This window comes from Agelaius phoeniceus, chromosome 1, assembly GCF_051311805.1.
Source record: "Agelaius phoeniceus isolate bAgePho1 chromosome 1, bAgePho1.hap1, whole genome shotgun sequence".
Taxonomy (NCBI): Eukaryota; Metazoa; Chordata; class Aves; order Passeriformes; family Icteridae; genus Agelaius; species Agelaius phoeniceus.
In genome coordinates this window covers 101,296,023-101,322,368 of record NC_135265.1, presented here as the reverse complement: position 1 = coordinate 101,322,368, position 26,346 = coordinate 101,296,023, and the positions used below count along the sequence as shown (strand labels likewise).

The following is a 26,346-nucleotide window of genomic DNA, read 5'->3' as shown; positions in this document are numbered from 1 at the left end:
GATAAACACGAGCAGACAGTTCTCAGTATTTTTCATGAGGTTAAGCCTCAAACTTGGTATTGAAAGTCGCATGGTAAGAAAATAATTTTTAGACTGTGTATGAACACCCCTGTGGAATCAGTGTTGAATGTGTAATATTACCTAAATTACCTGGAAAAAGTCTGCAATTGCTTGTTGATCTAATTATGTAAATCATGGCTTCTAAATGCCTATAGTTTTGCATATCTGTAGCTTCAGGTATTTAAAAGGTCAAACCTACACATAAAATAAATCCTGTGTTAAAAATATATGGTGTAGCCTGAGTGAGATGGAACACTCTTTTGTTGTTTAGCTAGAGTAATTTATAATAAAATATAGAAAATAGTTCTAGAAATCATTATCCCAAAAACTGACCTTCTGCTTTCATTACATTTTGTTTATATTCTGCAAGATAATGGTCTAGAATGGATTTATATTTGTCAGTCCTATAGTAATACAGAACAAAAATTAGGATATCTTTTTTGAATATATGTTTTAAGATCTTGGGGAATTTTAACAAGATAACCATGGGAAAAATGATCCTTGAAGTTAGAACCTAAAAAGGTTTGCAGTAGCCTTGAGAAAATGTAGTTCTGCATGGTATGATGTTTACTAGATTTTTGCATGCTTTATTACTCTAAGTGAACCCAGCCACTCTGGTGACAATTCCACCAAATTCTGGGCTCAGTGATGATACCAATCCTTCAGCTGGCTTAATAGGTGCTCTAAGTGAAGGTAACTTGAGGGGCCCACACACAAGAAGCAGAAGCAGTAGAATGCTGTTCTCCGCCACTGCTGGCTCCACAACTGGGAGGGTTTTGGTTTTGTGTTGCTGATGTAAAACAAGAGTTCAAGAATTTGCCACATGATGGCACCAAAAAAAGAAGAGAAAACAATTCCTGGGGCAGCTGCATGGCAGGCTGCACAGCTGTCAGCAGCACAGATTTGGCTGCACAGTGATGCACAAATGGCGACAGCCTGTGCAGCTAAGGATGGCATCCGTGGCTCCCACAAAAGACTCCTGTCCTGAGCCCTGTATCCATAATGTTTTGTAATCTTCATTTCAGATTTGTCATTTAGACTGACCAGACCACAGCCACCACAGCCCTCCCTTCCTTTTGTTTACTTTTTTTAGTGATCTATGTACAGATTTCCCAGGGCTCTTGGTTCCCCCAAGTCTGTAGACTGCTGAGATGGGAAACTTCTCATGGCATGGCACCTGATGCTTTTTGGTTTTGCCTCCCTGTTTGCACAGAGGATAAGTACAGCGAGTGGAGACGGCCGGCATTACTGCTACCCACACTTCACATGTGCAGTGGACACAGAAAACATCCGCAGAGTGTTCAACGACTGCCGAGACATCATCCAGAGGATGCACCTCCGCCAGTACGAACTCTTGTGAGGGGGATCACCGTGGAACCTGTGGTTTTAAATTCTTTGCTCCTTACTCTTTCTCTTGATACTACCCCACACAGGGTGGAAGAATATACTATAGAAATGTCAGTCTCTTCACTTTGTTTACTTTTAATTGTTTAACCTTAAAGCTGATTTGAAGCAAGTTTGGGTTATTTTCCCTTCATGCTTTTTGGGACTATTTTTGTGCTTTATTTTGACATGCCACTTCTTCGTCATTCCACTAAGCCCTTTGGCTACCTCTGTTCCCTTAGGTTTTTGTTTTTTTTAAAACTGAACGTGACCTGCTAAATTTTTTCCAGTGGGTTAACCTCAGTTCAGACCGGTATGTCATCTGGATGACACTGAAGTCATACCTATCCCTCTGTGTGGGTTTCCTTTTTAACATGACATTGAAGAGTACTTGATGGGTGAAAAAAAGATTAATGCACTTTGTATCAGGTTATTAAATACTGTTGAGGAAGTAGACACACAATGTAGCAGCACCACAATATTTATTACTCTGTCACAGTTTTTAGCATTTCTGAGTTGCAGGTCAACTGATAAAGTGACCTCCTCTTTTAAGCCGTTACTGGCACAGGAAGTAGAGTAGATAATGAGAGGAACGGTGAAGACAAAGCAATTTTTCTGGGGTTTTGGAGCTAAGTGTCTCTGCACACCTCAGGCATTTGAATTACAGCTACTTTTCAGCCTGTTGCATCTAGGCAGAAAATTTACCACCCTCACTTATGTTATTTGTGCTGTCCACAATGATCCTTTTAGTTCCGATCATTCTTGGACAACAGTCCTCTCCCTATATATATTTTTTTGTTTTACTGCTGGTTTATTATATTGTACAGACTGTAAAATGTAATATTATTTTGTACAACTTTATTGAAGAAAAATACTTGTAGAAGATCTTTGTGCCTTGATTATGGCTGTACCTGTAAAATGAGCTAAGATGTAAGTATGTTTTTGATTGCGCTGTACAGCTTGATGTCAACCTTACCTGCAGCAGTGACTGGAGGTAAGAACTTTATCTGTAGAGTTTAGGGGTTTTTTTCTGGTTTATATAAAAATGCTCTTTAGTATAAAAATTATAAATTATGCAAATTAACCACTTACCTTTCCAAGTAAGGTATTACAGTCACCGGATGTTGCAGCAAACATGCCTTTCTCTTTTGAAGTCTCAGCTTTAAAACATTGGAATTCATTCAAGTGTCCAAATTGCAACCTGGTGTTGTTTTAATGGGAAACAAGGATTTATTTTCTTTTTCTTTCTTTTTTTTTTTTTTTTTTTTTTGTCCTTTATATTTAGAAAATATGTTTGGTAATTCTTTGGTCATTCATAGAACTTCACAATTGCACAGACCGATTGTGAATGTGTAAAGCACCATTATATAGAGCTCTTCAATCTTTGTACCAACAGCGGCTTTCATTGTGCAAGTAAATAGCGAGAAAGAAGATAAGAAAAAAAAAGTGTATAAACCCTTGTGTCTGGCCTAAGAGAATTACAAGATGACATTTTTATTTCTCTTTTAATAAAGAGACACATTAGAAAATTATTTTATTTTAAATATTGTAGAATCAAAATGTGTGAATATTTCTCAAACTTGAATAATTTATGCAAATGACATTCTCAAAACAAGTTGTGGTACAGTACAATATATAAAAAGCAAGAATTGCTGTAGCAATAAGGCATGTCCTTTTTAGTAACTATAACACTGCTTTATATTTTATACATAGGTGTTTTATGTCTGTGACTATATACTTTTCCTGTGTCCAAGATAACCTGTACAAATGTCTAAAATTACAGTTGCAATAACAGAAACCTAGAGAAGTGTTAGACTACATTACTTTATAGAATGTTTTACCACACTTCGGACCATTCCCCCCACTTCATTTTAAATTTAGGGAGAGATGAAGAGCTAACATAGTCCCCACACTGGCATATAAATCAGCAGGTTTTATTAACTTTTTACTGTATTGTTATTAGTTATAAACCCCAATAAGTCATCTTTTTAAAATCAGACTACAGTCTAATTGAGAACTTGTTTCCAGTTGAATATAAAACAATCCCATTTTAGATACTATAATATGACCCATTTCTCTTCCCAGAAATCTCTATGTTCAGTTTACTCGTATTTCCCAAAAAGTGAAAGGCTGGGTGGAATAAACTAACAGTAAATAGAATTCTCTTATTTCTCATGCCAAAGAAAGTAATAGAATGAATAACAAAAGATAGTATTTTTTTGTTTTTAAGCTAGCCCCAGCCCAGGAGTTCAGGTTAGAGCTCCCAGCCTCTGCAGGAACATCAGCAGGAAAACTGGTCCTGGTGTGAAGTAGTCCCTCTGTTTTTTCTGGGATGGGTGGGGAGCAGCAGTAGGCTTGTCCCACCTGCCCCCACACACTGGAGACACTGAGCTCAGATTTTGTCTTTGTGGCACAGCTGGTGGCCTCTGCCTCCCCACAGAGGAGCTAGTGCAGTTCAAAATGTGACACTACATTCAAGTCAATGGAACTTGTGGAATGTAAAATAAGGTGCATTCCTATCCCTGGCTGTAGACCGAGGGCTGAGGCATAGGATAATGTTACTGCAGCTGTATTTGACCTTCCTTCTTGCAGGAGATCGGCAACTGGAGGGCCCCTCACCACAGATCTCTGGGGTGCAAAAGGGCCCTCTTTTTTAAGCTCATCATAGCACATCTTTTTGAAAGCAGCAGCTTGAGGTGTCACCCTAATTTTTTTTTAAAGTGGTTTTCAAATGTGTATCAGCAAACTGGATCCTCGAGCTTTTCTTCCCCGTGTTGTCTGGTAGATGGATAACTGCAACTTATAGTCAGCTAACAATTTACTGTGTCAGGAACCAGAAGATTTCTTGTCCCAAACCACAGTCCCTTACACACAACACGAAAAAGGTTATGGAAATCTGCATCTCTCAGTGCTGATGCATCCAGATTCTGCCTGACCCTAACAAACACAAGTATGACATTTGAAGGGCCATGCAGCAATAAAACAGAGAAACATTTCCAGTTTGCAAGATTCAGCCTCCACCAGGGTAAGACACAAGTGCAGACAAGTGATGAGGCTATAGGATTTACATAATGTACAGTTACACTTTTAATATACATATTTGATACAAAAATTATAGCAGGAAAAGAACTCATTTGATTGTCGAATACAGTATTTTTGTACAGCATGAAACGTTCATTTCAGTTAATTATTTATCCTGTAGTAGTCATATCAGCTGTATAGGACTTCTATGGTATGTGTAAATGCAACCTGCCTTCAGACTAGCAATCAAATTAGGTCATTTGCTGGCATGAATATAGTCTGATGTTTGACTGTTCTCAGCTTTGGTATTTCAGTGACTGAATGCAGATGTCTGGCTCTTCATACTGCTTTATGCTTACTGATTAAACGCTGAGCAAAATAAAACGGTGGAGTGAGAAGCTGAACATGAGCTAGTACCAGGATCACAAGCAGAGCACCTGCCGCACAGTAGATAGTGAAGACTCTGCTCTCAAATGGAAGGAAGCATTTTTGGAGGGAGAAGTCAGTTGGTGTTATGCTGCCCTGGAAAAGAAATGAAGACTGTCACTTTGCTGTGTTACAGTGGGTTCTGAATCAGGAGTGAACACCACAGCTGTCAGATCTCCAATTTCTAAATCCCTATGTTGGGTGGCAAGGGTTGGGGCCAGTTTCCTAGTACCAGTGCCTTCTCCGGGGGGCTGAAGAGTCCATACCTTGTGGTGCTGGGCACTAACTGGAATATTCACCAGGCCAACATTAGCCCAGAGGCCAATCTTCCCATCTAGCATAAACAAAGAGCTGGGCTCCTCATCTGATTTGCCTTCAAGAGAAGCCTAACTTTAGCTGCTGCAAATCCACCTGGAAGGAGCCTTTCCAGGCTAAAGTTAGGTTTTGTGAATGTGCCCCTTCCTTCCCCGAGCCCCCCTCCTTACCCAGTACATGCTGCAAAAACACAGGTTGGCTAATCCAAATTAGGAATAGGAACTTGAGCAACAAAGAACTTTGTTGGGTTTTGGCTTGACTTTGCAGTTTAAGGTAAAGTTTACAGCAGCTCGAGGCTGAGGAGTTCAAACAGTAGTGAAGAGGATGCCACTTTAATTAGCCAACCTCTTGTTTTGCAGTGAAGATGTGCTGTCTGGCGTGTGCAGAGCGTGTGTGCAGTTTGAAGGCAGCTACTCTCAGGACTATGAAATAAACAGAACTACTTTCAACAACAAATATTAACAGTTGCATAAAATGAATTTAAACATTTGGGGTTACCTGTGTATTAAGCAGCCTAAATTCAACAGCAGTAAAACATACATAAAAGATTTCCCTCTCCAAGTCACAGACTACTCTGTAAACAGATTGTAGGTTTTGCTTCTTACTCCAAGTTTCTAAGAGTTCTGTTTTATGTTTGAACTGGGGAACTAATTGATTTACCTCTAAGGATATACTGAGCACTGGAACTGCCTGCACGAGCATAACCAAGACACTGTATAAAATGTGAACTGGCGATGAGGAGCAGACTGTGGGCACGTCACAAACACTTTCACTGCTTTAATGCACACGTTTGAAAACCATGATCACCGTGCAAAAGGGTTTGAGGTGGATACAGTCTTGTTTTCATAGTTGGTAAATCAGCCAAGCCAAACTGGTCTTTCTACTGTTCAGTGCACAATACTGATTATTTTTACAAGTCAATAGTTTACAGTGCACCCTCTTTCTAAGAAAATGTACCCAGATACTAATTAGGTCTTTAGCAGCATTGCTTTGTACCACACAGAACATGTGGCTCCCACAGATGTACTTTATAAAGTGGATGCAGTGTACTGAGTGGGTTGGGTGGGTAGGCAGTTTTTTTTTATTATTTTTCGTTTTTACAGGTAGAATCAGTTTTAAAATATAGCTGACTGCCATGTTGATTTATCTATGAAAGTTATCTGACAAAAATAAAAAAAAAATTAAAACTTACCATGATGAAACTAGGATTGTTTCTATTCCTCCAACTGAATGATGGGACACTGATTTCTGGAATTTTCCCTGCGTGCAGCACTTCACAAGCACTATGAGTGTGCCCACTGAGAATCAAACGGGGCTGAAACCACCATAGCAGCTAGAACACAAAATGGCAAAGCACAAAAATTATGTCACAGCTAAAAAGAAATTGAACTTAAAAACCCCTTTTATTCCTTTGAACATTATGGCAATTCTCATATTCTTACAAACTTCTGCTTTCCAGTAAGAAATCTCTTGGTATTGCAATATCAATCACACTCGTTTAGCCCTGATCCCAACTACTGGGCTTTTCTTCTTTTTTTTCATACAGATCAGAACAAAGGCAACAGCATGCTGTGGATATCACAAAGAGAAAAACTTTGGGTTTAGTAAAGCAATGCTATTTTCTTGTCTAAGGAAGATTCTTGTAATGACAATCTTTGAGTGAAGACATTTATGCAGAAGGAAAGAAACAATGACCATTGAGTTTTAAGGGAATACTTTAAATTTTCTTGTAGTTACTAATTCAGCAGAAATGATGCTTTCAAAGTGTTGGAAAACTGTGGCTTCATACCAGGTGTGTCAATAAGTTACACAGTACAGAAAGTACAGAATGCTGAAGTGAAGGTAATGGCAGCACAGCAGATTTAAGAGTGCCAAGACTTAGGAGCTGTACCGGGGAAGCCTGGCAGGACCAAGGCCAGGGTGGTGAGGATCCTCAGGGGAGCAGCTCTAACAAGCAGCCTCTCCCAGGCCTCATTAGACGGGAGCAGCTGTGCTCTGTTTGTCTCAGCCAACAGCCTTACCACAATTTTTTAACCTATTTATATCTACAGTCATGTCCCCCTCTCACCCACCCACCACCACTCAAGTTCCCAAGAAATCAAACCTTTTGTGATGCCTCTTGAGACAGTACATCATACTTCTCTTTAAAGGGGATGTTTTTCTCCTCTGGAGGAGCAGAATCTTCTCCAGTACATTCAGCATCACTTTTCCGATAGAGAGGATAATGCTGGGAGTAATTAAAAGCAAGGATTAGTTGTTAATGATCCAGCCTTTCTGCAACAGTAATAAATCCACAAAAACAACATGGCAATATGTTGCCTCACCCCACCTCTAACACACCTGTAAAAGGATGGGTTCTGAAGCTGGAAGCTTTTCCACATCACTGCATCTTTTGTTGGAATGATGTGGTTTCTGTGAACAAAACCAAGCCATAGAAGGGGTGACAGTAATTAAGCAATAGCAAGACTTTAAGGGGTTAGGGAGGCTGGGGTTGTTGTTGGATTTGGTTTTTTGTTAAGCGGTTCAGCTCAGATATACTACCGACTGTATGAACTCCTAAGTGTTTTACTGTGGACTGGTGGAACTCCCCATTCTGTACATGCTGTAAATACATTTCTGACTGATGCCTTAAGTTTTAGCTTTTATATTTTTCAGATTATGTGCTGCTTTAGTGTGTACTTTTGAGCTTCATCAACTGCAGAAAGCAGCAGCAGCAGCAGGATCTCTGCACCAACAAGGCAAAGGAGTTTGAGGGCAGCCCAAGGGAGACAGAGTCTGGCAGTTTTTCCACTGGGAGCTGGTTTCCTGATTGACTGCCAGCCCAGTCACTCATGCTGCCTACTGAGCATCCTGTCAGCCTATGGAAAAGGGAAGAGGAAGGAAATACAAGAAGAAATTTGATAAGATGAAAAAATACAATTAGAACACTACTAGGGTGCGACGAAAGGATTGCAGTAGAATAAGGAATCTAAAAGAACATGCTTGAAGGGTATAAAACAGAATAATATCCATAAATATAAATGCAGGATATGTATCCGGAGTCAAAAGGGAGGGTTACAGAATTGCCATTGCTCAGAACAGAGGAAATGACACTTGGCAGCACTGACAAGGAAGTTGACACCAGTAGTGCTAAGCAACACTGCTAATAGTTAAGTAAACATGGTTAAGAGGGATACGAGGGGGAGACAGATTTGCTAACAAGTTGCACTGTGAATTGGAAGCAGATTTTTTCGGGACAGTCTGGTTGTATCCTGGCTGTGCTACAGTATCAGCATTCCCATTGTGGCAGAGGAGTCTCTGGCTGTAATCAGATGTTCAATAATCTCTTACCTGCTGGGAGCAATTCAGTTTGTGAGAAAGTGCCACAAGTTTTGCCTCTGTGGTACTGCAGACAGCACAGCCATCACCCTCCATTGCTACACTGTTCACTAGGACAAAGCTGGAAAATACCAGGGGGTGGACAAAGAGAAGTGGGGAGGACAGGAAGGCATTTGTTGTTCATACACACGTGTTTATAAGATAAACTTCATCTCATAAAATGCAAGTGTTCCTGAGTTGGACATAGCTCAACAAAGCAGCAGAATGTAACCGCTCCTGAAATCAGGTGTTCAATCCTCCTCTGAGTATCTGTACCACAGCCATGTCTCTGACTGGTTGGCTCCTTTATGCAGTTGTTGATTAGGTTGCACAATGTAGCTTATGCTTCATGCTTACACTAAAGATTTTTTTGTATTTTAATAGATACTTAAGTTGTATTCTAGTGGAATGTTAGAAGTTCATCACTAAACTAAATTCTGAGGGAAAGGAGAACTTGCTTCTCTGCCCACACAGTTTAGACCTCAGAGACAGCATTTGAGACATTGAATTTCTTCAGAACAACTGAAAAGCTGAACAGCACTGCATTTGGGTGACTCCCCTGAACAAGCTTAGTTTTTTACTTTGCAGTCTCTGACACATAAAACAGGATTTTATTCTTAATAGAAGGTTTCCCGGTACATTTCAAATAAACCTAAGTTCTGCCACAAGATTCATACCCATTTAGTCACACATTCAGCTTGAGATACATCCCCAGTTCAATTCAGTCTGTTTAAAAAACAAAACTAAGCTGAATGCTTCACTTAAGAGATACTAGTCAATAGTAAAACAAAAATTAATTCTCTTTTAGCAAATTAAGCTGCTTTTATACCATAGATTTGTTGTAAAATAGTTTATAATTTTGGAATCTTTATTTTAGGAATATTAATAGTGCAGCTCATTGCAGCTAATGGATACCAGACATGCCATCTGCAACTGCATAGGAGAATTCTGCTGTGCTGTTTTATCAAAGGAGACATGGAGATGTTCCTTAATAATTATTTTTTTAAACAGCTGAAATACATATCTTGAGGACCCCACATCTGCATGATAAGCAACAGCTATACTGAGCATTCATGAAGCTGAGAGATCTTCCTAAAATAGACACAACTATTTCCAGACCTGTTCAGAATTTTTAATTAAACCTTTATGTTTTCTTAATTAAGGGAACCAGTGTGAACCTGTAGGTTTTGAATCTCACGTTCCCACGAGTGAGTACACCCCAAGGGCACAGGTGCCAAACACAGAGTGGCAATGGGCCTTCCCTTCCTGAATCTGAGGCTTCAAGACCTTTCCACAAACCCAGCATTGCATTCCCTCTTCGGGTTCCTGCACGGTGTCTGGAGGTACCAGAGCACCCAGCAGCCAAGTGCAGCCACGGGGACACAGCTGTGAGAACGAACGAACTGCACCGAGGTCTGCTCGAAGCCAAAAGCAGCTCGAGCATTACTACCCCACCTTGTGGAACAACTGCAGACACACAGCTGCCGTGTCCCTCAATTCCTCAAACAAGGGTTAAGCTCTGCAGACTAAAGAAGTTATAAAAATTAATGGAACTCCTGATTTGTAAACACAGAGGGGGTTGGTTCATGTTTCTTTATCCTGCTATGTTTACAGCCATGGCTCATTAGCAGCTGCAAGGAAGTATAAAGGCACACCAGAGAAATGGATTCTGACTCCACAGTACTTTTCCATTTAAAAGGAAATTGTTACACTTTACACAGCTCTAAGTACAGCTTCCTGTCCATATCAAACTACAGGTTTGTACAAAGTGTCTGGGGCTTAACACATCATAAGGTAGGTGATTAAAAAAAAGGCCCTAAGTGAAGAATTCCCATACTATTTCATTAGAAAAAAATTAAATATACTCACTTTATTCCTTTCCGAGTTATCAGCTTTCCTGAAGTAAAGTTGAAAACCTTTTCAAATCGATTTACCTTGTAAGTAGTCATTCTGTGTCACAAAGCAAAAATACAACTGAGGTAAGAAATTGCCATTGGAACTCAGCTGACCCAGTTGCTTTACAGTTTACTGACTATTCATGCAGCTTGCTGCTGCAATATCCAGCTCACATAATCATTCAGGAAACTCACAGGGATGCTCTGACACCTCTTGTGTCCTCCAGCCCCTCCCATCAGTGCAAGCACCAGCACAGTGAGGGCACTTACAATCTCCTGTGCTAAAGGGAGTGCAAATATGCTCAGGTGCCTTCCTAAGGAGGAGGCCCAATACAAGGAAAAGCAGCTTCAAGGATTCCATGTCAGTGCAGAAGGATCAGCTCTGAACAACCCTCGTATGGTCAGAGAAGCATAAACCTGTTCTGTGCGCAGGCCTTACTCTCAATTACGACCCTTTCTAATTTGATTGTGATCAAGAAGTTTTCTGTATAAGCACAAAACAGGTGCCTCAGACCCAGCACAGTTACTGTGGGCAGGCTGGCACTTCATTCTTGGCACCTGTGTGCTCCTGGCACCAACAGACTCACTCATAATGAAATCCAATGTCGTGATTCCCAGCGATGACCACCAGCTCCGTAAAAACTGAATGCCTGAACATCTTCTGGAACCTCCGGACATCATCTGCCCAGGCCTGCAGGAAAACAACAGAAGAGGAAATTGATGCTGTTCCACAGCATCACAGGTTTTGAGGTGGGTTTGCAAGGCAAGGTTTTGGTACTGTAGGGGCTGCAGGGGTGGATTCTGTGGGAGCCTGCCCTGTGTCCTAAAGAGCCGATGCAGCCAGCTCCAAGATGGACCCACTGCTGGCCAAGGCTGACAGTGCCTCTGGGATTACAGAATTAGGGAGGTGGCAAGAAAGGAAATTCTGCAACTGCAGCCAGAGAGAGGAGTGAGAATTTGTGAGAGGAAGAGCCCTGAAGACACCAAGGTCAGTAAAGGAGGCAGGTCTGTTTGTATTTTCTCTCCCCTCTCCAGCCAAGGAGGGAAGTGACAGGGCAGCTTTGTTGGGCACAGGCATCCAGCCAGGGTCAGCCCATCACAAGCCTATAACACAGAAGCACAAACTCAGATGTTTGTCTTTTATAAGTTTTATAGGAGGCATAAAACTGTCAAGGTACTTCCAAAAATGCAGGAGAATCACAACATTTCAACTCCTATGTGAAAAGCTAGAAACTACTACCAACAGGACAACTGTAGCAGCATTAAACAAAGCTTTGCATACCTAATCTGCTTCCATTTCCTTCAAGAAATCCTCATTTTTTGAAACAAGACAGCTGATGATGTCATACCTGAGGTGAGCTCCATTTTCCTTCATCAAAAACATCTCCCAGAATAAAAACAATATCTGGCTGCAGTAACCATAAGGCAGTTTGAAAAGATCTCTCCATTTGCCATTCTCTGAAAGGAAAACACAGAACCAGTTATCACTGCCTTACCTCTGGATCCTCAGCTCTGAATATAGAGACACAGCCTGGTGATAGGAATGGGAAACCTGCTCTTGCACACTAAAATATGAAAATATATTATGAAATCCAAATTAAATACTTAGAAATCAGGTGTAGGGATAGTAGGTGGGTAATTCCACCATGATACAATCAGGACCAAGACATGCAAGAAGTAACACCAGCTTGTTTATTTTTTCATTACAGTTCTAATGAATTGCTGTTTAATAGAACAGTGAATTATTGTTCCATTAGCTACTATTAAAAACTCTAAAACTGGCTAGAGATTATTTAATAAAATTAATAATTACCTTCTTAGCTTATCCAGCCAATGTCCTTTTATTTCACCAAGCAGGTGTGTATCAGCTAAAATGATGGCCTTTAGGACTGAAGTTTCTTTTTCAGCCATGTGAGCTCCACCTTTCACATTTGGCCATCGGCATTGAAATATCACCACGTAGTAAATTAAAAATTCACAAAATATTAACACTGAGCTGACAAAGCACACAAGTTTCAGCAGAAAACAGAGCCTCCTCTTCAGAGGGAGATTCTTCACAGCAGTTGAGCTAGAACTCAGCATTGCAGTACCAGCATAAGACAATGTCTCAAGTTCTCCTCTCAGATGAAAACAGCTTGGGATACTCAAAGGATCACATTGGGCTTTTTGTCAGCACAAAATCCCTGTGGAGAAAATACAAAATAAAATATTCATTGAGTCTGCATTCCCTATGGAAAACTACAATGTAAGGCCTACAGTGTTAGCTTCTTGTCACCCTGAAAGGCTTGAGAATATGTAATTGACCTAAGGAATGAAGTTCTCCTCCAGGCACACAGAGGCCAGCTGAGCACAGAACTGCACTCACTCCCACCAGCACCAAGGAAAGCAGATTACAGCCAGCCAGGATCTTGGTGCATGATGCTTTTTCAAGAACTTCACAGTGAAAACACTATGAGTGGGGGTCAAATGTGGGTAAAGACAGAGCTTAGCTTGAACAGCAGCTTCAACAAAGGAAAAAAAAAACTGTTAGGATCCATATAGAATCAGTGAGGTTGGAAAAGAACCCCAAGACTGAGTCCAAGCCTTAACACAGCACTGCCAAGTCCACCATTAAACCACGTCCCTAGGTGCCACATCCACACATCTTTTAAATACCTGCAGGGATTGTGACTCCTCCACTTCCCTGGGCAGCCTGTTCCAATACAGAACAACCCTTTCAGTGAAGAAATTTTTCCTGGTATCCAATTTAAACCTCCACTGGCAAACTTGGGGCCACTTCCTCTTGTCCCATCACTTATTTGGGAGAAGAGACCAACACCCCCTTGGCTACAGCTTAATTTCAAGTACTTGTAGAGAGCAATAAAGTCTCCCATCAGCCTCCTTTTCTCTGGGCTAAACAACTCCCAGAGGACATCTGGCACAAGTGAAGAACATGGCTACACCCAATCAATAGCATTACCACCTTTACTATGGTTCATTGTAATCTCCAAGAACCCAGGGCAATTCACTAGCCCAGGACAAGTTTACAGAACAATTCCAGGAACACAGGCACAGATACACAGGTAATTCACTAATGCTGCTTCATTTCTGACAAGAGGAAAACAAGAAACATCTAAGCCTCAGAAAAATGAAACTTCACTGCAGCTGTAGAGAAACAGTTAATGAGCCCAAATTGGTGAGATCACTGTATTTACTGTTTTCTGCTGCCTTGGATACCTTGTAACCTAAACAGGGAATTGACCCCTTTTGAAACTGGAGTGTTTTTTTCTGTTTCTTCCAAAGCCCTTGGCAGGAACACTTTTTCAGGGTAAGTGCCCACAAGAAAGTATCCCAGCTGAGAGTACAGGGGCACCAGCCCTTGTTCTCCAATGAAATCCCTGTTTCCAGGTCCAGCCTCTCAGGGTGTCAGTCTGAAGAGCACTGCAGGTCTGAAAGCCTTGCTCTTTAAAGGTAAACTCTGCAGCATGGTCACAGTAAAGGGACTCCAGAGGACCTGTAGAGATGCTGCTTCACAGGCTCAGGAAGAACTTCCAGAGAAATCCACAAAATGTGATGCCCCACCCAACAACAGCATTGCAATTTTGCTTTCTACGTTAGAAAAATATCCTAATTTAGGACTAATACCCAGGATGTGAGCAATTACTCAACATAGTGATTAGCAGACCAAGTCTGAATTAGCTAAATCTGACTACAGCTGTAAATATTTGGTACCTTTGAAAATTTATACTCCACATATCAGGAAAACTGGGAAAAAATTACAAATCCACACAAAATTGTTGTGGATTGTTTCTAAAATCTTGGCCTTAGTTATATGCAGAACACAGAACAAAGTTGAATTGCTTCACTGTCCTATGAACCTGCCCATTTGATTTATGTCTCATGGAAAGTGAATACTGACACATGATTATTACATTTTTTTCAACCAAAACCCCTATTTGATAATAGCCACTTATTCTCAAACACAAGCTTCCCATATCAGCACTACAAAGTACTTGAGACAAAGAACCACTAGCCTGCACCATGAAACATTTCTAATATGCATTATCAAACAGTAGCATGACTAATACTTAATTGCATGGAATTCAGTTCTACCTAAACTTGGTTTAGCAGGAAAAAGCCACTGGCCAAATGTCACAATTCCACAATATGTGGAACTACACATATAGACTGATTAACCTGCTTAATACTCATCTTGCCTGCATTTTAACTAGCAAACAAAATAACAACACCTTGCTTGTACATCTCACATGGAGGAAAGATCAAAGCAGAGGTATCTGCTAACTGGCACAGCAACAAGGACAGAAAGACAGGCAAATTCTTATCCACAAAATGTTATTATCCACAAATTTGTAAGGCTTTATCCTGCAAAGTAGGAAGTAGTGCTTATTTGGAAGTAGACTTTGGTAGTCTGAGACAGTCTCCTCGTCTAACAAAAACAGCATTAATTTGAACAGAAAATGCCAGTAGGTTATTTAACTTACATTAGCCATAAAATAAATCCAGAAAATAAATAAATAAATAAATAAATAAATAAATGAAAATCACAGCTTCAAGAGCAAACTGATATTTTCAAGTTAAAAAAAAAAAATAGATGCCCACACCAACAAACCAAACCTGCAATCAGTAGACTATAAAAATATCTTCAAGGCAGAACTGTCATTTTCAAAAGTCTCAGGCAGCAACAGACACAATCAGTGCCCCCGAGCCGGTCACTTCCACACGCGTTTCTCCTCCCGCTAATTGTCACTGGCTGGGGAGTCGTCCCGCAGATGTGGAGCTTGCCGGAGGTGCCCCCATCTGCACCCTACACCGTCAGCCTTCCTGATAGTGAAAGGAAAAGCGGAAAGGGAAATAAAAAAAGAAAAAAAAAAAAAAAACCCCGAACCCAACCTCATAGAAAGTCGGCGATGCAGATCGAGCTGAAAGACAGCTCCTACTAGTGGCTGAGAGAAATCCCTGCCCACCACGCTCTGCCACCTGCCAGCCCACGGCTGCCCCCATCCCATATCCCATCCTATATATCCCATCCCATCCCATCCCATATATCCCATCCCAGCTGACCCCCGCCGGGGCTGCACAGCCGCTGCCGGGTGGAGCTGCGGCTCCCCCGCACACGGCTCATTATTCTCATCAGAGCAGATTTCCCTACCAGAGCGGGAGACTTTAGTTATGAGAAAAGACTGGAGGATTTCTCACTGTTTCTTGTTCTGCACGACCTTTAAAAATCAGCCTATGGACGAGGACAATTACTGAATCATTTAACAACGGGACCAAAGTTTAAACATGCTGGAAGTGTAACTTTAAACCTCAACACTGTGGGGAAAAAGACTCCGGTAACTGGCACTGCTTCCGTCTCCAGCATTCACGTTTATTTTACTTATTAGTGAATGTTACAAACATTTTGCACTCATAATTTTCTGTTATACTTGCTATGCTCCTTATTTTTTTCCACGAGGTTTACTGGCAACACAGATTTGCATTGCTCCTCTTTTGTTTCCTTTTTCCATCTCTTGTTCAGAACATTATCCAGTTTTCATTTACAATGAGCCAAGAATGAAGCAAGGGAACACAGTGGTCTATAGCCAGAGCAGGCACAAGGAGTTCTGGAGCTTTACCCTATCACTTGGTGAATATGCAACTCTGAACACTGCACATGCTTTGAGGCAAATTTCTTTACTAAATTACAACTGCACAAAACTCTCCTAACAAACCAAGTGGGACCAGAGAGTCTTAAGAAATCCTACTCCTAGTCCTATCCCTCAGGAGTGTCCATGTATTTTTATGAAGCTAAAGAAGCTGTATTAGTTTATTAGCAAGCTAAGTCTTTCTACCCTAAGCACTTTTCACTCAACTCTACCACCACAATGTCACAAAGGCAGAGATCTACACCTTTCAGAAAAACATAGTTCTGCAATGTAACTATGTTAAACTTTTGTGGCATGTCATTACAAACAGGCTGAGATTCAAATTGCCCAGGTTCTGCAAGCTACACCTGTAACTGGGAGTTGTCTCTTTTCATTCCCTGCTCACCATCCCTGAAGCAACACGACATTTCTGCCTCATGGACTGTGACTTTCTGCATTCCCACTTTCCTTTTCAGCTCTTCAAATACCAGAGTTCTTCAAGCTCTTGAATCAAAAGAGCTTCTGAGGAATTCTTCTTTTGATGATGCAAAATGCTCTGAATACACTTTCCAATTCTGAACACTAAATCCTTCCTTCATCCACAATTTTTCACTTATTATTGGGATTGAGGAAAAATTCCAAGCGGTGATTTAGCATTTTTCCTTTAAGAAACCCCTCTGCAATAATTTAATGATATAATTAATTTCTGTTTGCATTAGCATATCCTTAGTGCTGAAATTCACGCAGACTGACAAATCTACACAGACACTTTGATTTTATGTAGCTTACAGAAAAGGATAAATTGGGAAATTCTGAAAAATACAACAATTTCATTTTATTCCCATACACACCCATGACCAGAATATATTCTGCAAGTGTGAAAGAGATGGGTTTGAAACTTAGCTGAAGTTATGCAGATCACAGTTTATTTAAATATATATACAAACAAACAAAATCAAGGTCACAAAATACAACATTTCCAAGCACTTGTCATAACGAGATCACATTACTGAATCTGTATTATCAAACTATGGTACCACTTAAGCAATGGTAGGTTTAAATGTTGCAATAATTATAAAAAAATATATAGAAACTCTACCTGGTATTAAATTAACCAGTAGTTACAAATGTGCAGTAAAAGGAAGTCCATACATTACACTGATTTGTTTCAAGCACTTTTCATACTCATTGTTGAGTTTCACAGATTCCTGTACAGCATGTTTTAGATCTTCTACCTCTTCAAAAAAATCCTAGAAAAACCCAGAAATATTCACCTTAAACTCTTTTTTCAAAGACATTCTCAGTAAGAGCTAGTCAGGAGTTCAGTTATTCCAAGACACTTTCTGTGTTTTTACCAGTGTATGGCTGAGTTATGCAAACACAGCTGTGGTGAGATACAGCAATCAACTACAACCTTAGGCAATAATTTAGTAATTTCTGCCCTGAACACACAAGCAGAGTTCAAGTTATGTTAGAGGCTGGAACACAGACTAGTAATAGGAAAAATCAGTTTTAAAAAGGAAAAAATATGGATTTACCAGACAGCTACAAAATGATGGTCCAATATGACAAGGGAATAATGTCACATTCTGATTCTTTATAAGTCAGAAATCGTTGGGAAACACATGGACAGAAGAGTATAATCACCCAAGACTTCCTTTCACCAATCCTTGAATGTTCCAGCTACAGAAATAACAATGTATCTACCTGTAACCATCAATATTTGACATTCTCCTCCCTATTCTTCCAGCATTTTTAAATGAACAGCCACATACATGTAACACAGCAACTTAAAACTACCTTAAAAAAGGACCACTGCTAAAAAGCCACAACCTCAAGTTTATGTATGTCTCTTGCAAGATGAAGCTCTCAGCCACACATTATCCCTGATTGCCAAACACAGGGATCTAGAACTCACCCTGGCTTAGTGTTCTGCAAGTTACACATCCAATGAACTACCACCCTCTCTTACTGTTACCCCTGCAATTAATACCATAATGTTATTTAGTTTGGGAGAAAGGACTGCAAGGTAAGAAAAGAGATTATTTTTTTAAAAAATCCACAACAACAAAACAAAAAGACTTGAGGAACACACAAAAATCAGCTTAAACAATTTGCTGCTGAAAATAAAACCTTATGTCACTACATTAAACTGAGTCTTCTATAGTTAGGTAAGAGCTCAGCATCTTGTTACATAACTTAAAGAATTACCAAATGTTCACATTTTCAATTTTTACACCTATAGATCTAACAAAAAATCCCAAGCCTCTGCCCTCCCTAAACTTGGAGTTCTGTCAGAGGCATAACTTTGACATGCTTAAGTTCAAGAGAAAATAGTCTTCCTTAGCTGAGTGGCCCTTCAGGACATGAATGTTTCAAGGAGTCACTCATTTCCATCTCTCTCAGAATGCCATACACTGGTTTCTTTATCTATTCTACTTGATAGCAACATATGTTCAGCCTAAAGAAGTTTCAGCTCAGGCAGAAAAGTTTAGTTTTTCAAAAATCACCTACTGTTAAGCTTGTCTTAAAATAAATTACCTTGTCTAATCCAGCTAATTCATTTTTTAGTGCTCTCTTTTCTGCAGACAACTTTCCATTTTCTTTCTTCAGCTTTTTAATCTCCTTCAACAATAGCTCTATATTCAAATGAAAAAATGTAGAGTTCAACCATTACAGTCAACCTCCCCCTCATATGAATCATATTACAGCTAAAGAGCTGCCTACCTTTTGTGATATTAGAAAATTATAGTTCAGCTCCTTAAGTACCTTTTTCATACAGTGATTTGTTCTTAAGAACTGGCCCTGCATATCCCTGTGAAAGGTATCAGGATCTGCCAGTTGGATAATCTGGATCTGCCAGATTCTTAGATGTGGGATTATTTTACAAATAATTTTACAATCCACAAAACACACATCACATGCTTTGATTATCTTTTTCTGGCTCATGAGAGGGTCACATCACCCCTTGCTGCTACACATTTCCTGAAAAATATGCCTACACTATATGATCTCATCCATCTCTTTTCTCTGCTTTGAAATGGAAGAGGATCACACCTTAAATTCTGGATTTACTTATGAGAGGAAGAACGTACTGAAACCAGCACTGTCCAGGCTTGTCCAACGTTTTAAGGCTAAAACCAGGTTATTCTGTGACTCAGTGTCTGAAAACCAAAGGCTGGTGCTGCAAACACTATTACTAAGAGATCTGCACAGATACATCTTACTAGAATAAATACCAGCCCTAAATACAGCCAGCACTCCCACCTCTGATTACAACAACAGATCTGTTTCAGAAAAAGAGAAAACAGCAAACATTTTATCACAAACAAATGCAAGGAGGAATCCTAGATTATAAAATGCCATTTTTACACAACCAGTTTTCAAAAATGAAAAAAACATTTTAGATATTGCTGGTTGAAGGAGAAGAAATAGCCTGGAGTGGCTGTTTCTCGATCAGAAATAAAATGCATTCTCTCTGCTGGGCATACTGGAAGGAACATCATCAGAATTAACTGTACCATTACCTAAATACCTACTGCAACAGGCTTCCTTCTCTGCAGAAATGTCCTTGTGAGAAGCTACTCCTCCCTCTGGGGTTTGACTTCTTTTTCTAGAAACAGCACTAGTTTTCCAAGAAACCTTTTTACATTCCAGTTGCTCAATTCTTTGCCTCTGCTCTTGAAGATTATGCTCTAGCTCATTAATTTTAATCTGTCAAGAAAATCTTTTTTAAATGCATAGAAAAAGCACAGTTCAACTGAATACAACTGGAAACATTTCCCAAATGCAAACCTAGAGCTTTCAATTGCTGGTTTAAAAACTGCATTCACCCAAAGAGTCTGAAAGGAAAAAAAAGCAAAGTGCAGATGAAGAAATTAGACTGGTGAGCTGCAATGCTCGATCCATGCCTGAAGAGGCAATACCCTCTTGAAGCTTCTAGAACTGCTCCTGATCACACAACCCCACCTTCACTCCAGTTATGATGCCAGACTCTTTGCACAGCAGGGCCACAGACCTTGCTATCCAAAAGAACACTCTTTGTCTTCATCTGGTTTACCTTCTGCTGAACTTCTGAGAAAAATCAGCTCATGACACATGCAGAAAAACACCAGGGCTGGTGCAAAAGAGGTCACAAGGTGCATATCCAATTGGAAGGAGGGGTAGGTGGATGAGTAAAGAAAAAACCAAGGGAAGGGGAGACATCTTTCTGCTACAGACACACCAATGACAGAGTTTGCTTTTAAAGGGAACTGCAGGCTACCCTCCAGTATCCCTGTCATGGGAAACTAAGAATAAAAAGAAAAGCATGGTCTCGTTTCACAAATGTAAGAATTACTTTTCAGTCTCCCTAAAAGCTTATGTTTGGCTGTTTGATACCAGCTCCAACAAATTCTACTTACAGTGAGATTTTTAATGGCTTCACTTTGCTCCTTGTTTGTTTTGGTTTCTTTAACATAACGCTTCTGTAGCTCATTATACATCTGAAGTAGTCTAAAACAGAAATGCATAAACTGCTGTAAAACATGAAAGACAACAAAATGTGGCATCATTTATGGTAAAAGTATTAGATATGCCCCACAGAGATCACTTGACCTGTAGCTGTGCTGCAGAGACTCCTAACAGAAATATTCAAGATGGCAGTGAATGAAATGTGACTGTCAACACAGAAAGAGAAAGCACCAGAAAATAACAGCAAAGCAAGTTAAAAGAATGGTCTGTAGGGATGGCAAAGAACCCTTTTTACTCAGCCAGACTGAGGATCCCATTGTTTTTGACCAGCACACATGGCCACACTCTGATTAAACCTCAGTGCAAATCACTCTTTGAGGGAAGTCAGCAGCAACAGGAGGCTGGCAGTGACTTTGCCCCTGTCACATACAGCATTCCTCTCCCCATTAGCACAACAGGAATAGCAAAAGGATACTCCTAAATGATTTTTAAAAGTTTTTCCAGCACCAATCAAGAACCCATGATGAGGACACATGAGGCAGCTCCCAGCTCTCTGTGTTGCACAAAACATCTCATTGCTTCCAAGTGTGTGGGTGTGAGGATATGAGTGAATGAAATCTATGTGAAAGTGAGTGGGTAAAATAAATGTCAAATAAACAGATTAGGGTTATTAGCTTTCCCTCTGATGTTATTTTGCATCGTGTTCTGCTGTACTAATTTCCTACCATATTTCATAGCCAACATACACAAGGCCCACAATTTAGCTGATGGACATGAGCAGACATTTTTCCTATTTTTTTTAGGAATTACAGTAAGAGCTGCCATTCATAATAAGTCATGACTGCACACCACAAGCAGGATGAGCAATACTGTAGCACAGCACAGCTTTGTGAAAGAACACACAAACATATGCTAGGAAAAAAAGCTAGGTTGGGTTATCTACGTGCAATGTAGCACAAGGCAGGTACAGCACTCAATTCAAAGACTAATTTGGACTTCTTCTACATGAGCACCTAACCAGGAACTCAGTTTGAGCCCAGAGCCAGTCACCCAGCCTTCCTATGTAACTACACAGCTTGCAAAGAGAGCCTGGCACACTGTAAACATATTAAAAAAAAAAAAAAAGAAAGTGGGTCTTCTACAGCCACCTAAAAACACTAAAATCAGGGCACTTGGCCAAAGAGCAGCAGAGATCTGTGTAAGATCCACATTTATGTAAGTGGACAAAAAGCAGCCTTTGAAGGGGTGAGCAGCCTAGAATTTTACAATTTAACAATCAAGTCATAGAGGGATGGAGCAATGTTTTACATAGCTTGCCTAGTTGTTAAAATGTTCCAGTATATTTTTTCTTAAAGACCAAATTGTAGCTTTTGCAGCAGAAAAGCAGTTGCAAGAGTTTAATTCTATCACTTACTGGAAAACTACAGTAAGTAGTGGCTCAACTCTAAAATTATTAGACTGAAAAGTAGAACTGCTTCTCTAGCTTATTTCAAAACCAGCCTATACATTTTCTATGCACAAAACAGTGAGCAATATAAAATGAGCTGAGAAAGGTTCCACAAAATAGAAGTGAAACCACAAAATTCTAGGTTGAAAAATCTTAAAAAAAGATCATATGTGTGCACACAGACACATGAAGGAGGATCCTAGCTCATTGACTTTTTCTCGATGAATTACTTGAGGAAGAAATCCAGTTTGCTCTTTGGTTGGTGCTATTTTCAAGTTTAACCCAAGATTTTGTAATTATTTTTAAAATGTGAATGATTTCCCATGGTTTCAAAGGCTGAAAGCCACTTGCATAACAGCTTAAAAAAAAACAACTGACTTAACCATGAACATTTTCTCCACTACAAAGAATAATTCTGTGAAGAAGCAGCTTCCAAGAACTCACCTGACACTGTCACTCTCTAGAACCAGGTCCTTCCTGTCTCCACCCTTATGGCATAAATGGGTTTCTGTTTGAACCTGAACACTTAATTGAAACAAACACAGCAGCTTCATAAAATCATATTTCACCAATTTAATTTAATTAAACAAAGCAACTGAAAAAGGTCAAGTTACTTTTCAGTTTAATTTTATGGTAAAGGTTTCCAGGCAGTTCACAAACACACCAAAACTGAAGCCTTGGAAGATTTTTGTGAACCAGTGTGTAAATCCTGGCAGGATACTCTCCAAACCATTAGCACTATAGTTTTTCAGATCTTTAGGTTTTAAATCTTTTAAACAGCATGGATGCTACTCAATTTATCTTTATCTTACCACTTTTATCAATTTATCTTTATCTTTACTACTTTTTGGTGGGAAAAAGTGTAAAAGCCTCTGTAGTTTGACAGAGAGAGTGTACTGGCTAAGCAGGAGTATTACTTTTTGATATGACAACTGTTTCTTTCACTACAATAAATTTTGTACAAGATGCCCCAGATGTCCTTTGTTCCTCTACAGGGCCCCAGCATTTTCCACCCCACCATCCTGTTCACAGATGACTCCTCAACATACTCAGAGCAGATAATACCTAGCTCATCTTAAGGACATGCAAACAGAAGTCCTGAAATGCTGCACTTCTTTTGATGCAAAAGAGAAATGTTTGACAAGTCTTACTCTCTGCTTGTGCCACAGACATGCATTAACTGCTGCAGATACAGTTGTTCCTGGATCTGACCCAGATTCCTTTCTAACTCCTTATTTTTTATGTGTAGTTTTTTCACCTTCTTGACTAACTGCTCATTTTCATCAGTGAGCTGAAAAGGAAGAGAATTGAAAAACAAAAAATCAAGGAACACTTTCAAATCAAATGTTAATTAAGCTGATAACGCTTCAAATTAAAACCCTCTCCCAAATACTTTACTACATTTTTCCTAAACTATAGAAGCATCTAAAAGGAAAATGGTGGGAAAAACAACTGGCTTCAAATTTTATGAACATTTGACTACAACAAATCTCCTTTAACAGGTATCTATTAAAGGCGTCTAATAGAACTTCATAAGTCATTAATTCATTAAGGAATGTTGGGAACTGGTTTTGCATTTCAAATTAATCACACAGGGACAAAGCACCCAAGTTATATTCCTAAACTATCAATACCAGCTCTGCAAGGTAGTGTTTATTTTTGATTTAACCTCACCAGAGACAAAAAGACAGTCACACTGGCTGAACATCTTGCATGCATGTCTGCTGGACCTTGCCCAGCAGTATATAGTCTCATATATATTATATGTATATTATAAATATATATTATATTATAGTAATATGAGGCAATATATAGCTATATGCATTTTGTATATATAATTATATGTATATATATTAATGCATATATAAAATTAATGTGTGTAAATATAGTATATATAACATATAAAGCTATATATAAGGCAATATATTATACATATGTAATACATATAACTGTATTTATAGTTATATATATAATATATATAACTACAGGGTATGCATATAGATATATAGCATTTATGTGTGTGCATGTGTGTATGCGTGTATATATAATACATAAAGCTATATATAAGGCAATCTATTATACATATATAATACATATAACTGTATTTATAGTTATATATATAATATATATAAGTACAGGGTATGCATATATATAGCATTTATGTGTGTGCATATATTTATATATGTATGTACATATACAAAACTATTATTTATATAAACACAAACCCATATAAGTGTAATGCCTTATCCTACAGGGTACTGAGTACACCCGACGCCCTGGGCCAGCGCCGAGCCCCGCGCTGCGTTCTCAGCCTGAGCTCGGCGCCGAGGGCAAACCCGGCCCAGCCGAGCCTCCGGCGCCCTCCCGGGCCGGGCTCCCGGGAGCAGGGGCCGCACTCACTTGGAGGCACCTGTGTACGACGGGCACGGCCATGGCGAGCGTCGGGGCAGCGGGCGGGATAGACCGGGATAGGACGCCGGGGTAGGCCGGGATGAGCCCCAGGATAGGCCGGAACGGGCCCGGGATAGGCCGGGATAGGACGCCGGGGTAGGCCGGGATGGGCGGGATGAGCCCCAGGATAGGCCGGGACGGCCCCGGGATAGGCGGGGATGGGCGGGATGAGCCCCAGGACAGGCGGGACGGGCCCGGGATAGGCCGGGATGGGCGGGGTGAGCCCCAGGAGAGGCCGGGCCGGGCCCGGGATAGGCCGGGATGGGCGGGACGTCAGAGCCGAGCGCCCGCGCGCGGTGCAAGTGCGCTGCTGCCGCCGTCGCTGTGGGCCGGGCGCGGAGCGGAGCTCTTGCCTAGCCCGGGGCGGCCGGGCCTGCTCCGGCCCCGGGAAAACAGCCCCGTCCCTTTCCAGTTGTCATTTGTGTTATTCGCGGGTTCAGTTGGTGCGTGTCAGTCTCAGGGTGGCCTGCGCAGGTCCCGGAGCTGGGCTCGATAATCCTGCTGGGTCACTTCCATCTCAGCAGGTTCTGTGACTTTCTGTGGCGGACAGGCACCGACCGGGGGATACCGACAACTCTGCCGGCCGCAGATGGCACGGATACACCAACACATGCCAAATGAGGGATCTCTGCAAAAGCAGGTTCTGCATCTCCCCCCATCACAACGGGTCCCATGACATCCTCCCGGCAGGAGATAGCAGCGTGCCTGGAAATGCTGCTGCCCCCGGGAAGCAGGGACTGTGTCCTCGGTGCTGGGGTGCTTGCTGTTGCTGCTTCTTGCTGGGCTTTGCCTTTTATGTATAAATATCTAAAGAGAAGGTGGCCAAGAGGATGGAGCCAGGCTCTTCTCGGTGGTACCAAACAATAGGACAAGAGGCAATGGGCACCAACTGACCTGCAGGAAGTTCCACTAGGGTATGAGGAGGAACTTCTTTACTGTGGGGTGACCACAGACTGGAATACGTTACCCAGAGAGATGTGGAGTCTCCCTCACAGGAGATATTTGAGAACCATCTGGACACAATGCTGTCCATGTGCTCTGGGATGGCCCTGATTGAGCAGGGAGGTTGGAGCAGATGACCACAGTAGTCCCTTCCAACCTAACCAAGTCTGTGATTCTGTGATTTGGGGTTTTTTTATTTTTCTGGGGTTTTTTGGCAGATCAAGCTGCAGGGCACGCAGGTAGGACAAAAGCATTCCACCCTCAGGACTGCACCTTACAGACACCATACCAACAGCATGCACTCACCAGCCACAGGAAGAGCACCTATCACAGCAAGACTGACCCAAAGTAGTGATTATTGCCTGCTGGTCTTCCAAGCCTTTGTCAGTGGCAGTTTAAAACCTTTCCTGTTCCTCTCTCATTCGCTAGGTCTCAAATCTGGCTCTTCTCTTGTTCTCTGCATCTCCTGTCTTTGTACAAAATCTTGCCTCATTTATTTCTTAAAGCACATCACATTTCCTTTTTTCCTTCTTCTTCTTTTTTCTTTTTTTTTTTTCTTGCGTTAAAGGTTGCCAGATGCCACCTGCTCCTCCATCTTGACCACGTAGCCTACCTGATTGCAGTGCCTGGCAAATTTTGCATAGAATCAATCACAAAATCATAGAACACTAAGGGTTGGAAGGGACCTTTGTAGATCATCTAGTCCCAAACCTGCTGCCCTGTGCAGGGATACCTCCCACCAGAGCCATATCCAGCCTGACCTTGAACACTGGCCAGGGCTGGGGTACCCACAACCTCCCTGGATAACCTGTTCCAATGCCTCGCCACCCTCAGTAAAGAACTTCTTCCTAATATCCAGCCTAAATTTCCCCTTTCCATTTGTACTCATTACTCCTTGTCCTGTCACTACTGTTCCTGACAGAGTCCCTCTCTGGTTCCCCTGTAGGCCCCCTGGATACTGACAGCTTGCTGT

At 40.9% G+C, this 26,346-nt stretch overlaps 3 protein-coding genes across 8 annotated transcripts in view; 1 reads left to right on the top strand and 2 right to left on the bottom strand.

The window, feature by feature from the left end:
• Positions 1–6,396, top strand: part of GNAL (G protein subunit alpha L) — a 184,505-nt gene extending 178,109 nt beyond the window's left edge. For both annotated transcript variants that reach the window (XM_054649513.2, XM_054649605.2), the window contains exon 12: positions 1,274–6,396. In XM_054649513.2, the coding sequence (XP_054505488.1) occupies positions 1,274–1,420 (147 nt within the window). In that variant the 3' untranslated portion in view covers positions 1,421–6,396. The remainder of the gene's footprint in view (positions 1–1,273) is intronic.
• MPPE1 (metallophosphoesterase 1) overlaps positions 4,507–26,346 on the bottom strand; it is a 29,953-nt gene continuing 8,113 nt past the window's right edge. The window contains exons 1-10 of one of the 4 annotated variants that reach the window (XM_077184057.1): positions 17,181–17,316; positions 12,271–12,640; positions 11,807–11,915; positions 11,045–11,148; positions 10,432–10,512; positions 8,536–8,644; positions 7,546–7,617; positions 7,310–7,432; positions 6,398–6,538; positions 4,507–4,986 (exon numbers count right to left, since the gene is read on the bottom strand). In XM_077184057.1, the coding sequence (XP_077040172.1) occupies positions 4,804–4,986; positions 6,398–6,538; positions 7,310–7,432; positions 7,546–7,617; positions 8,536–8,644; positions 10,432–10,512; positions 11,045–11,148; positions 11,807–11,915; positions 12,271–12,539 (1,191 nt within the window). In that variant the 5' untranslated portion in view covers positions 12,540–12,640; positions 17,181–17,316 and the 3' untranslated portion in view covers positions 4,507–4,803. Of the gene's footprint in view, positions 4,987–6,397; positions 6,539–7,309; positions 7,433–7,545; positions 7,618–8,535; positions 8,645–10,431; positions 10,513–11,044; positions 11,149–11,806; positions 11,916–12,270; positions 12,641–15,071; positions 15,323–15,347; positions 15,435–17,180; positions 17,317–26,346 lie in introns of those variants that run through there. The other 3 variants (XM_077184065.1, XM_054649808.2, XM_077184062.1) reach the window with 3 other exon arrangements.
• On the bottom strand, positions 17,196–24,684 carry LOC129121839 (uncharacterized). Of its 2 annotated transcripts, none has more exons than XR_013183663.1 (6): positions 24,381–24,684; positions 23,132–23,271; positions 22,425–22,505; positions 20,485–20,575; positions 18,623–18,720; positions 17,196–17,331 (listed from the first exon to the last, which is right to left on the bottom strand). XR_013183663.1 is itself a non-coding variant. In XM_077184084.1 (6 exons), the coding sequence occupies exons 1-6, from the start codon at positions 24,411–24,413 to the stop codon at positions 18,581–18,583; spliced, it is 672 nt and encodes a 223-aa protein (XP_077040199.1). In that variant the 5' UTR covers positions 24,414–24,684. The 2 variants fall into 2 exon arrangements, 1 of the variants encoding a protein (XP_077040199.1); XM_077184084.1 differs by lacking the exon at positions 17,196–17,331 and adding an exon at positions 19,609–19,795 and having other exon boundaries at positions 18,581–18,720.